At 36.4% G+C, this 14,261-nt stretch overlaps 1 protein-coding gene across 2 annotated transcripts in view; it reads right to left on the bottom strand.

The window, feature by feature from the left end:
* The window catches only part of LOC150099280 (SPARC-like), a 91,986-nt gene that overhangs the window by 52,927 nt on the left and 24,798 nt on the right, over positions 1 to 14,261 (bottom strand). Inside the window, exons 2-3 of one of the 2 annotated variants that reach the window (XM_090403937.1) lie at positions 11,350 to 11,426; positions 1,303 to 1,390 (exon numbers count right to left, since the gene is read on the bottom strand). In XM_090403937.1, coding sequence (XP_090260063.1) covers positions 1,303 to 1,390; positions 11,350 to 11,426 — 165 coding nt within the window. Of the gene's footprint in view, positions 1 to 1,302; positions 1,391 to 11,330; positions 11,427 to 14,261 lie in introns of both variants that reach the window. The other variant, XM_090403936.1, reaches the window with a different exon arrangement.

Consider the following 14,261-nt stretch of genomic DNA (forward strand, 5'->3'; position numbering starts at 1 on the left):
AGTACAACACCGGGAAACTCGTAGCAAAGGTAGACCAAGCTAACATCATTCCTATCTCAGTATCTCCCATAATGCAAAACACATCTCCTTGCAGATATGTATAATGTTATGCATTAAGGGAAGGGACACTACCCAGACTAGTTTCGACCTTTATTGAGGTCTCTTCAGTGGGAGCCAGGCCCAGAAGTGGAGATACCAGGCAGAAGCAATGGCGAGGTCATCTTTACCTACAGGAGTTGCCAAAAGGTGTGCCACCTTTTTATTAAATTGCTCTGGATTTAGAGAAAGATGTTGAAAGTTTATTTTTCACTTGGTTAGACTATAATAAATTTAGTTTAATCCTTTATCCTAGTGTGAGCAAACAAAGTTTGCACCTGAAAATATCTTCAGGACTGGGGTAAGGTAGTATAACACCTTGGATAAAGGATTAAACTAAATTTATTATAGTCTAACCAAGTGAAAAATAAACTTTCAATATCTTTCTCTAAATCCAGAGTAATTTAATGAAAAGGTGGCAATAGGTAAAGATGACCTCGCCATTGCTTCTGCCTGCTATTTCCACATGGCTAGGAGGAGTTAATCGACCATGAGATGCGGTGATTAATAATACCCTTGGAGGGTAATGGATGGCAATGCTGTAGCCAATAGCCAATGAAGTTCTAACTGAGGCTCGGCTATTGCTGTTACCCTCCTGCCATGATCAGAGCTTTAATAGCTCAATAACACCTTATCCCTACACTGTCCTCTACAGATAACGGGGAAGATGAAAAGCATTCTTGCTTCACCCCTTTAAGCCAGTCCTTATAAGGACTGGTATCTCCACTTCTTGGCCTGGCTCCCACTGAAGAGAGAATCAATAAAGGTCGAAACTAGTCTGGGTAGTGGCCCTTCCCTTAATGCATAACATTATACATATCTGCAAGGAGATGTGTTTTGCATTATGGGAGATACTGCGATAGGAATGATGTTATCTTGGTCTACCTTTGCTACGAGTTGCCCAGTGTCTTCAGGACTGGGGGTACTACCTTACTCCAGTCCTGAAGATATTTTCAGGTGCAAACTTTGTTTGCTCACACTTGGATAAAGGATTAAACTTAAAATTGTTCATTTAGCTTGAAAAAAAATCATTATAAATATATTCCCAAAATAAGTCATTTTTTTTGGAATAATGATATTCACATACTATACATGTATCATACTAGAATTAATCATAATGCTGGACTACCGCATTTCCATAATTCCAAATATATAATATTATATTTGTATAGCAGTACTAAAAATACAAATAATAATAAACTTTACCATTGGCATAGCCGCCTTCTATTTCATTCTCTTCTTCTGTATTCTTCTCATCTTCAGCAATTATATCAATAGCCTCTGCTGTTTCTTCCTATTAAAAAAAATAGAAGAAAAAAAAAGTAAAAACAAGAAATCTCAGTTATACTGGTTTATATCATAGGTAAATCATTAAGTAAACTGTATAATTTAGACAATGCTGTTATGCCACAACACTTGAATAAATTTTATATGCTCATTTCTGCAGAGAATATTTGAATCAATTATTATTATCATTGGCAAGCATCCCCATGAGTTCCAAGATTCGTCATGGAAGCACACTAACTATTATTCCTACAATACCTAGTATGCCTCTCACTAACCACCCTGATGGCCACAATGTATACAGATATCAGCCAAAACATTAATGTGAAGTGCACAATAGTGTTGGCATACAGAGTGTGCCTGCTAAGTAATGAGATTGATGTTTTACAGGACAGCCCTTTGAATAACGTAACAAATGTGTTTATAATAATAATAATAATTATTATTATTTGACACCTCCAGGGAGTCCAGAGACTCACCGAGGGAGGGCACCTGCTGTACAACTCTCCACCACTCAATCCACTAACTATGCCAATGCCATCTACTGCCGACCACCACCACTAACATTTCCACAGACAATCACAAACATCCATGCTCATGGTGGCCAGTTTTGACTGCTAAAGTGTGTTGTAAGCACAGGTGCAACTTTCGAGTTGGGTGATTCAGCAGCTTTCCTATGGCAACCATGTGTGAGTGGGGTGTGTCAGAAGTTGCATTATGGAGCAAAGAGCTGTGATAAAATTTTACTGTAAATTAGTATAAACTGCTACAGAAGTGTACCAAGACCTAAAAAAAGTTTATGGCAATAACTGTCTGAGCTGTGCACAGGTGTTTCACTGGTTTTCAATATTTAAAGGGGGAGGGGAGTCCCTGGAGGATGAACCATACTGTGAATGCCCAGTTTCTGTAGGGACAAATGAAAATGTGGAGAAAGCTAGGGAAATCGTTGCCCATGACATGTGAATAACCACTAGGCTACTCAGTGTACAGCTTGATGTCAGTAAGGAAATGGCCATGCAATTGATCAAGATCATGATGTTTTGCAAAGAATTTTCACTGGTGATGAAAGTTGGTGTTTTCAGTTTCTGGTGTTTCCACGCCAGAGCATGGAATGGCGTGGAACATTTCTCTGGGAGAATAAAGTCAGGTTGAAAAAACACATGTCAAGACAATGGTCTTTTTTTTTTTTTTTTTTTTTTTGATGCTGCTGGAATTATTCACCATGAATTTGTTACTGAGGACACTACAGTGAATGATCAGTATTATGAGTGATGCAACATCTGTACCCACATGAAACATGTCAGGAAAGAACTGTTCCACTTTGCACAATAATGTGCCCATGCATTGTGAACTTCCTGTGAATCTCCCCAATCCCTATTCGCCAGATTTGACTCCCATAGACTTTTCCCTCTTACCAAAGATGAAGTATGCCTTGAAAAAGGAAGCACTTCAGCGACACTGAAGTGCTTCCCTTTATCAACTTATATGTCTTGATCATGTCTCCCTTATCCTTCTATCCACTAAGCTATGTAATTTGCATTCTCTGAATTTGTCCTCATATTCCATATTCTTGAGGACATCCATCGTGGTGTGATCCAGACACTGAAGCAAGGTTCTGTTCAGGACTTTCCCCATGTCTTTCAGCACTTGTATGACAGATGTAAATGTTGTGTGGAGTTGGAAGAGATTATTTTGAATCTGTGTGACAATTCCAAATTATAGTTCTTTGTTTTGATATAAAATTGTTGTATCAAACTTAACAGGTACAATGTATAAAACATGGGTATACAAAGTGCAAAGTTGTTGATATATTTGTTCAGTAGGGTAGTTAAGTGAATTAACTGATTCGCTGACAAATGAGTATTAAGGCTTAGGTACTGGTTTACACTCATAATTAGATTTAATAGAATGAATATTGCACAGAGAAATAATTAAATATGGGTTTAATCATTCCAATATTTCATTTGTCACAGAGATATCTTCAGGGATACAATATTAAAACACAAAAACAACAAATAGGAAGAAGGAGGCCTAAAAATCAATGTTTCCCAAATCTTGGGTAGGGAAATTTAACACAATCATATTTATTCAGATTAGATTATTATTATTTATTATTATCAACAAACCTCCAAGGAATCAAGAGACTCATCATGGGAGGTCCTGCTTGCACATCATACCTCAACATAAATGCATTCACTGCTCCTTCACTCACCATAGTCTCAAGCAATGCATTCCAATCATCCACCACTCTCCATGCAAAAAAATCTACTCCTCAATCCCTTGCTCACACCCATGTTATACAGCTTGCAGGTATGGCCTCTCGTTCAACCCCAATCTCCAGATATTGCATGAAAAATTTCATCCATGTTAATCTGGTAATTACCCCTTATCAATGTATACGTCTTGATCATGCCTCCCTTATCCTTCTATCCACTAAGCTATGTAATTTGCATTCTCTGAATCTCTGTCTTCATATTCCATATTCCTGAGACCAGAGACCAACTTAGTCAATTGCCTCTGAACCTGTCCATCATCTCATCGTCCTTTTGAAAACCAAGTGACCAAATCTGTGCACAGTAATTCATGTGCGACCTGATCAAAGTCTTGTACAATGGAATCAAAACATCCTTACTTTCATGGACAATTTTATTAAAATGTCCATGAAATTTGAAGTCCCTATTTTGTGGGAAATAAGACAGAACTGTGTTTTGCAGGCATTGAAACTGACAAGGTTATCTGTACCCCATCAAAGAATGGTTTGATGGGATGCAGATAACCTTGTCAAGGTTTTTGTGCAAGGTTTGTCAAGTGAGAAGGAGGAATGTAGTGTGTTGTCATCAGTGAAACTGTGTATTGGACTGCTGGTTAACTGAGCAGGACATTGATGTATAGAAGAAAGAGGGTGGGTGAGAGGACAGAACCTTGTGGGATCCCAGCATTACTTGCTTAGTTAGAAGATAGGTACCCATCCACCATCATGCATAATGTGCATCCAGTGAGAAAACTGACAACCCAGTTGCAGAAGTCACAGGACAGACTGAATGATAGGAGCTTACTTAAAAAACTCTTGCACCAGACCCAGTCAAAAGCCTTGGAGGTATCTAGTGCAACCACAGGTAGATACAAATATAAATTTTCTCAACATCACTCTCCCGCTCCCAATAATATGGTATTATTAAAACCCCTGTCAACAGAGCCACCAACCTCTGTTCCAACCAGGCTTCCCTCACACCTGACCTCTTATTTGCTATACCTTCCTGTCCATATGTATATTATAGTCAAACTGGAAGATTTGCCAACATCCACTAAATAATTATGGTCAGTCTAGTCTAGCTGACCATTTCTTGGATACCTTCAGAGAATGATCATGATGATAATAATAATAATATAATACTGTAGTTTTTATTCATTTTATCTAATGTGACAGAAGATATAATGATGATAGCATATGTATTTCTTACATTCTTCAAGGCTAATTTCTATGAAACAGCATTCACATAACCACCTTCATCCTCATGTTAGTTGCATTAAAGGATTACTAAGCAGGATTATCCATTGTTATTATTTATTTATTTATTTATTACTATTTATTATTCTATTATTATTATTATTATTATTTATTTCGGGATGCTTAAGGGTCAAAGCTGTATAACTGAGAGAAGACCTCCACATTGTCTGTAAAGGAATGCGGAGAGTCCATCAGGGCTTCTGACCTAATGTCCAATCCTCATCTTCTCATGGTGCACCCTGTTAGGTATCTACCTGGATACTGAATAAACGAGGATGGGCTGGCAATTTGGAATTTAGCCGACCAAATTGTACTCTTATTGGCTCAAACCAAAATAAAAAATGATCGTACGACATGATAGAATTTCATGTCAGCTGGGGATTCGCTCAGTAAAACAAGGCTCCCATTAAAACAAGGGGGGGGCCTTGTTTTTATAATAGCTATAGTTTTTGCCAGGGAACCAGGGTGAACAGCGAAAAGTCAGCTACTGGAACAAATCCAAAAATAAAACCCAACTCGTCACCAGAGTTCAAGATCGGTACTATCAACATAAGAAGCCCAAAGCAAAGAAATAAAACTAGCTGAGGAATCGGATAAGTACCAGATTAACATAATAGGGGTGACTGAAACAAAAAAGACAAAATCTGGTGAGATTTTTCTGGGCAATAAATACAAAATGTTATATTCAGGCAATGACAATAAACGAAAATAAGGAGCAGCCATAGTATTCAACACAAAATACAAGGCTAATCTTCTTGAATGGCAGGCAGTCTCAAGTAGAGTGATGTGGGCAAACATCAGAATGGGGAACTGGATAATGAGACTTATTTGTGCCTATAGTCCCACAGAAGGTTCTACTAAGGTAGAAATGGAGGAATTTTTTGAGGCTTTAGAGAAAGCAACTGACACAATGAAAAAGGAAAAGTTGGTCCTTGTTGGGGATCTAAATAGCAGAGTAAGAAATGATTGTCAGATATAAAAATATTTTGGGAAAATTTGGAGAAAAGAACAAAGCTAATAATAATGGCAAATACCTGTTGGATTTCTGCTCAGGACATGGACTGGTTATTACTAACACAATGCTCCAACATAAAAATGTACACAAATTTACATGGAGAGAAGAGGCAAGGAATAAGAAAAGTCTCATTGACTAAATTAGACTCACAGTGGGAAAACATCACATACAACATTTGAATGTGATGTTTTCCCACTGGTGCAGGACACTAGAGTGTACAGAGGATTTTAAATTGGAAGTGATCGCCATTTAGTCTTGAGAAGGATAAAATTGAATTTCATACTAAAAAGAAGAACATGTAAGAAAGTTTTAAAGCAAATAAAAGTTGAGCAGCTCTCAGATGTGAACTGTAGACTAAAATACACAAACATTATTCAAGAAAAATGAAAGCGTTTGAGAACAGGAACCAAATTTTGAGTCATGGAAAGGACTGATTCAGCCAGAGAGGCATGTGGTGAGGTTGTCTGCAAGGATAGAAAAATCAGAACTCCATGGTGGACACTGGAAGTTAAAGAGGCAGTGAAGGAAAAGAACAGAGCATATCAAAAGTCAATGGCAAATAAGTCAGCTTGTGCTCTTAGAGAATACAGAGACAAATGTAAGAAAGCTAAACACTGTGTAAAACTAGCTAAGCAAAAGTCAAGGGAAGACTTTGATAAGAACATACAGAATAAATATCAAGAAGGTGGCAAAATATTCTTTAGGCTGTTGAAGAAGCTCAGAAATGGAGGAAAGAGGGCTGTAAAAAGAATTAGAGATGATAAAGGTAACATGAAAACTGGTGGAAAAGATATCCTTGATGTATGGAGTAATTACTTTGAAAAATTGAAGCAAGCAGTGATGACAGCACAGCAGTAAAAAAAACACTCGACAGGCATGCAATTAGGAATACATACTTGAAGTAGAAAAAGCCATCCAAAGCCTGAAATATGGAAAGGCAGCGGGAGATATTCGACCAGAAATGCTCAAGTATGGAAGTATAAAAGTCTTACAGTGGCTATACTGCATAGTTCAGAAAGCCTGGACAGAGAGACGAATTCCAGATGATTGGAGTAGAGATCTCATGGTATCCCTATATAAAAAGGGAAATAAAACTGAATGTAAGAATTACAGAGATATTTCCGTACTAAGTGTTCCTGGTAAGATTTATTCAAGTATACTTGAGAAATGGTTGAGAATGATTGTAGAAAGGAAGCTTGGTGAAGAACAATCTGGATTCAGGCCAAATAGAGGCTGTCAGGATCAAATTTTCACGTTTCGACAAATAGTTGAGAAATCATGGCAATATAACAAAGATCTGTATTTAAGTTTTTGTAGATCTGGAAAAGGCATATGACAGGGTGCCAAGAGAGAAGCAGTTCAAAGTGCTACAGTTGTATGTCAATGGAACATTATATCAAGCAATACTTAGTCTTTCTTTGAGTTGTAAGTCAGCAGTTAAAATTGGAACAAATGGATAATGGATAATACAAGGGATAATGTACATCCTTGTCTGACACCAGACAAGGATGTACATTATCCCCTTTGTTATTTATTATCTATATAGATCACATTATGAAGGAAAGTGGTATTAAACCTGATATCAAAATTGGAGATGTTATACTTCTAAATAAATCTGCTACAAGTCTGCAAGATTCCCTGACTAAATTGAATAACTCTTGTAATAGATTTGATATGGAGGTTAGCAATAACAAGACAAAGACAATGAAAATAGGCAGAAGCATTGAAAATATCAACTGCATTGTGAATGGAGAACCTATAGAACAAGTAAAACATTTCAGCTACTTAGGCACGATTTTTAGTGAAAATGGTAAATTAAATATGGAAATAGACAACAGAATCAATAAAGCTGGTATGGTATGGTAGGATGTCAAATGAATAAATTTATATGGAATAAGAGAGAAATTAGTCAAAACACTAAGTTAGCTGTATACAAGACAGTGTTCAAGCCAATTTTAACTTTTGGATCTGAGAGCTGGGTGAGAAATAAAACACTTGACCAAAGACTAGAGACCACAGATATGAGAGTCCTAAGAAAGATTAGAGGGGTGAACAGATGGCATCAGTGACAATGTCATATTAAAAACGAGGATATCAGGAAAGAACTTAATATTGTTAGCATCCAGTAATGGGTTAGCAGAGCTAATCTCAGGTGGTATGGTCACTTAAACAGAATGGGAGAGGAAAGATTAGCAAAACAAGTGTTCTTTGCCAGGTTGACAAATAAAAGATTCAGAGGAAGACCAAGATATAGGTGGATTGGTACACAAAAAAGTGCTTTAGAAGATAGAAATAGTCTTGACAGGTAACAGACTGATTTGAAGTTAAATTGTAGATAGGAAGTTATTAATGGTAAGTTTTTCATGCAGTACTATCATATCCTGTACACCCCTTGAGGGTACATATCAGTAAATTGAAGATGATTATTTATTTCGTGACACCTCCAAGGAGTCCAAATACTCATCGAGAGAGAGGCACCTACTATACCACTCTCTTTCTCCAATATCTACACTAATGCTATCTACTGCTTATCACCACCAGTACTATTTGTCTGTAAATTGCATGTCCTAAAGGCCAATGAGACTTCTATATTTCATTTCCTTGATGGGATTACTGTTTCAAGTTTTTTGTCCAACTAGTTCCACTGAGCACATTGCTGAAACAATTGTTAAAGGCATGGGTACATTTATGTATTCCACTTTAAATTCTGATCTTTAATTAAGATTCAAATATATGACAACTAATTTTCATATCATAAGGATTCCACCAGTGTTAGTCAATACAGGTATAAGAAGGAGCAAACGAATGAGAAGATGTTTTGTTTGGAAAGTGGCAGTTGAGTATACCTGACAGTGTGGAGCAAAATCAGTAAACAGTTATTTGCTTTACCTTGTGAACTGCTTGTGCACTGATGCCAATCTGCTAGATTCAGGTTGAAATATCTACATTATTAAATATTATTATTATTATGAGACCCCCACTGTGTTACTGACTCATCGAGGGAAGCCATACATCGCCCACACCAGCTGACATACCATCTCCTAAACTCATTCACACTAGATATACTCCATTTCAACAGACAAACTGTTCAACTCACTCTATGAAAGAAAAATCTAGCTCTTATCCCTTTCATAACCATGCACAAACTTAACTTCTATAGATGTTCCCCATATTCTCTCTTCCCCTTCCATATAATGAAAAATTTCATCAGACAATATCCTATAATACCTATTCAGAAGTTTATAGACCTTTATCTTTTCATCCCTTTTTTCTTCTGTGTACCAGTGTCTGCAGTCCAATACTCTCAATCTATCCTCATAATCTACATCCCATAATTCTGATATCATCTTTGTAACACTTTGCACCCTTTCCACAGCTTCTTTATCTCCTTCAAACCCAAGAGACCAAATCTGCACATGGCACTCCAGGTGCATAATATTTAGGCCTTTAAGGAGGCAATATAACTTTCTTATCCTTATATGTCAATGTTTGTTTCAACATGGCAATTATCCTCTGAGTTGTATTTGAAATTTTTGCTATGTGACCTTTAACCTTCAAATGCTTACCCACCATATCTCCAAGATTCCCAGCATCATCAGTTTCTTGTAACATAATCCTGCCAATATATGCCATTGGAAATCTCATCACACCAAAGTACATAACTTTACACTTACTAACAGTGAATTGGTAGCCATCATTTGCCCACACTTCCAGCCAGGGTCGTCGCCAGATTAGATCATGCCCTGAGGCAAACAATTAAATATCACCCCTGATGAATTATAAGAAAAAAATATAAGAAAATCTCCAATTGCTATTTTGTTTTTATTACAAGAGAAACATTAATGCAAAATGATTACATAATATTATTAATTAAATGTTTGCTCTACGGAGATATTGCACAATAAAACTGTTTATAAACTCTTCTAAATTTAAATTATAAGCTATGTCTGCCTCTATCGATATAGTTGTTAAACCAACCAATCTTCCTTGGGTCATTGCAGTTCGCAAATAATTTTTGATCAGTATAAGCTTGGAAAAACTTCTTTCCACACTTGCTACACTAACAGGAATTGTTAGCACAGAGACAGCACCTACCACAATATGGCTGAACGAGCGCCCTCATTAAGCCGTGCTGCGAGGCAGGCTGCCTCTATGCTACACCCTGTCGACGGTACTGCTTCTAACCTATTTAAATGCTGTATACCAATAACATCTCTGATTGCCTTGCCTATTTTTGCATCATCATCATCAGCAGCAGCAGCAAACAATTGAACATATTTCTCAAGCCCTTCTCAATATCATTAATGTATAGATTGAACAACAATTGTCCAAGGACTGATCCGTGGGGTATATAACCTGTCACTTTAAATCTGGCATATTCACACCAATCACATGCCACTTTTTTTGATATCTGTCCATCAACCATCAACTTATCCAGGTCATATTTGTATTTCGATCTCATATTCTCCAATTTAAGCATGACCTCTCCCTTTAGTAAACCTCTGATCCTATTTGTTTTCTTCAAATGCTAGGGACACATTCAGATACTCTCTCATTTAAGCACCTTTTCAAAACTTTCCAAGCATTGCTGGTGTCTTTCCCACTCAGTACTGATACCATGGGACCAAAGATAGTATTCTCCTGAGTTAATCATAATTTCCATCTTTGTAGTTTAGCATGTAACTTGTCCTAATTTGAACATCCATCTAGTTAGCCACATCCCAGGACAATACGGCATTACCACTGTCACCAAATAGTGGTAAAAAAAAGTCATATTCTTAACCAAGACCCCTTCTAATGCTATGATCAATTCTAACACTCTTTGATCTTGAGTTGCTTCTTTCACATACTGCTTGAGGAAGTTGTCTCACAACATCTTTTACTGTCACAAGTTCCATTAAAAACTAGTTTGCAGAACAGTTTGATGTGCACCGTCATATAGGGAGGAACTTCAACAACGAATCTTTTGAACTCAGAGAAGTCCTGTAACGATAACAAAAGCAAGCATAATAAGAAATGGACGTTTCCTTTATGAAATGATTGCTGCAATAGTATCCATTCCCATTAATTTTTTATAGACATCTAAAATGATGAGTATAGCAGATAATGTTTACAAGTTTTAAATTGTAGCTGAATCAATGAATGAAGTTCCTCGCTTCACATCATGTTATACATCTGCATGATCTCTCACAGAGTGAAGACATTTCCAATGCTATCAAGTATTTGAAATTAGTGATATACATGAACTATATTAATATTAATATTATTCCAGAACTCTGTGGACCTCCATATTTATTCTGGTTTCTGGACTATAAAAAAATAAAGGAAAAATATATAAATATGCATCCCTAGTCTGCCAATGGTACACAATGTACTATGCAAATAACATATCATGGTTGGGAACAACATAAAAAATAAATGTTACACTTTCCTTTACGAAGGTTACCTTGGCTAAGCTTACAGCTAGAAGGCACAGCACTACAACCAATGGCTTCATTCTTTTCTCAAAACTCCACTTGATTTCTGCAATAATTTATTCGATAATATTAATGCTTTTCTGTGCACCCAAAGTTATCAGTACTTTCTAAACAAACAAACATTGAATATATACAATATACATAACAAAAGCAAACTAAAATGATTACAATGAACAGCATATAAAACTGCATATATAAATGATGAAAAAAATGTATAGCATTTGCAGATTAATTGAGACATAACTAGCAAACTACTGGTCTACTTAGTCAAGTGATTAGTGTACGGTCCTCCAGCCAACAGGCTGTAACTTCAACTCCCATTTTAGGTATGTATATCGATGAATGTCTTTAAGTGGTAGATGGTTTCCATCACTTGTGATAAGACCATGATTTTGTATGTTGAAAGCCAAAGTAGCTTGAAACAGTTCTATGTCTGGTCTCCAGAGCTGGGTATCCAGATTCTTCTTCATCCCATAGTCTATAAAGCACCACAGAGCAGATATTAGGAAATATTCCTCAGAGAAGTCTTCCACTCAGTCCTCCATGTCTGAAAATGGCAGGTGATACCTTAAAAAAACTACTACTAATCCAGAATTCAATTTAAGAAATGGTCACAAAATTTTGACATAGTAACTGGTTCAATAGCAGTAATTTCAACAAGTTAGAAGCTATATCCCTGTTTCTTGTATAACATGCAGGTTATTTCTGATCATAAGAATTAAAACATGAAATTTTAACCATATGTAGTGATAAAATAGTTTAGTTTTTAATAGCGATTTTGGCTAAGCTTCCATGACGTAAAATAAGCATTAGAATATAATTCTTATTTTGAAAAGGTGTGACAATCATCATGTCACAATAAAAGATGTTAGAAAACTTTTTTACATAATAGAAAATTAAAAAAAAGTCCCCTAGCATAGTTTTCCCCCAAAGGTAGCAGGCAGAACTCCTTTAGCTCTAAATGTTTTGAAAATCGATTAGCAACCAGTCTCCACACTCTTCTGCAATCACTGAGAGTGAGTTCAAGTAGTCAAAATGAATGAAGGCCTTTCAAGGGAGAGATTACGGCAATTAAATGCTGCCATCTAGTGGTACCAAATCCAAACAAGTATATATTATATCAGAAATACCATGAGTTCTATGGTTGACTTGTTTTAGCTACAGGATTAAAATACAACTTTACAGGAGGAAGAACACTACTTGTATGTCCCAAATATCAACTAACTTCAGTACTGGTTGAAAAAAAAAGCCTAAAAAAAGTTCTTTTAGTCAGCAACTAAAATTGAACCAATAACAGTCTTTCTTTGAGCAACCTGGCACTATGAAAGCAAAACTATTTCTACTGGGCTACACAGGTGCCATAGAATATACAGTATTTAGGTAAATTATTAATTTAGCCAATTTATAGAGACTCTGGCCAGAGGTAGTGAAAAAAAATTATAAAAGAAGAGTATCATTAAGAGATTTTCATTAACTGTACCTAGGATTAAAGTTATCTGAAAGCATTAAGAAAAACTCTTTCCAAAAATTTAGAGATGGATACATTGTCATTTATATTCAGATTAAGATACTGGAAAGAGCCATATTGTATGACAAAACAGAAATGGCACCTCTCCACAACATTTTTTTTTCTGCCATTAAGGCCTATGCGAAGGGTGTGAACAACATATGGAAAACCTTCCTGATTCACTTTTCTAAAGAATCAAATATAATCTTTCTTTTCTTCAGACTAGTTTCTTCCCAAAACGTTTAGGGTACATCAGGAAAAGATTACATAGGTAAATTGGCTTGCAGATGGACTTTGAATTGCATTTTATAAAAGACTATTGATATGGGACTAGATTATAAATTATTGGCATGGATAAGAGGATGGCTGACTGACAGATATCAAAAACTGGTTATGGGGTACGCGAGTCTCAGAGTTTTAAGGTAACCAGTGTTGTACCACAAGGATCAGCCCTTGGTCCATTGTTATTCAGTGTGTACATTAATGACATTGGAAAGGATTTGACATACAACATACAGCTATTTATTGATGATACAAAGATAGGTAGGGTAATCAGGAGTGCTGCTGATATGCAGTACTTTCAGAATGATTTGAATAGACTGGAATTATGGACAGGGGAAAATGGGTGTCAGTTCAATGTTAGTAAATGTAAAGCCATGCACTTTGGTGTGATGAAATATCCAATGTTGTATCATATTGGTGGGATTATGCCAGAAGAAACTAATCAGGCTAGGGATCTTGGAGTTTTAGTAGACAGAAAGTTGAAGTTCATAGGCCACATATCAAAGATTGCAACTACAACTAACATGTAAAGATGAGAAAGTTATTTTGTCTCTTTACAAGGCCTTGATAAGGCCTCACTTGGACTATTGTGTGCAAGTCTAGTCTACTTGTTTCCATGGTGATTCTGATACAGTGGAGTGTGTGTGTGTGTGTGTGTGTGTGTGTGTGTGTGTGTGTGTGTGTGTGTGTGTGTGTGTGTGTGTGTGTGTGTGTGTTAAAAATGATATTGGAATGTGGAATACTGATTATAATGAATGAGAGACTGAGAATTTTTAGACTGCAGACACTACCAAACAGGAGAAAGAGGAGTGATATGATTGAGACTAACAAACTTCTGAAAGGATCATACAGGATTTCAGTAGATGGAATTTTTCATTTTATGAAAGGTGGGGAAAGGATGAGAGGGCATTCTTAGAAGTTGAGAATGAATGCTGTCAAAAAGGATGCCATTGGATGTGGTGTGTTCAAGTAGTGTGAATGAATTGAAGAACAAGTATGACAGCTGGTGAGGATATTATAGCCTCCCTTCATGAGTCCATGACTCCCTGGAGGTCTCTCTTAATAATAATAGGTTTCTGAAATGGCATTGAT

The sequence above is a fragment of the Typopeltis vanoorti genome, chromosome 14, assembly GCF_054136105.1.
Source record: "Typopeltis vanoorti isolate ZY-2024b chromosome 14, IOZ_Tvanoo_1.0, whole genome shotgun sequence".
Classification (NCBI taxonomy): domain Eukaryota; kingdom Metazoa; phylum Arthropoda; class Arachnida; order Uropygi; family Thelyphonidae; genus Typopeltis; species Typopeltis vanoorti.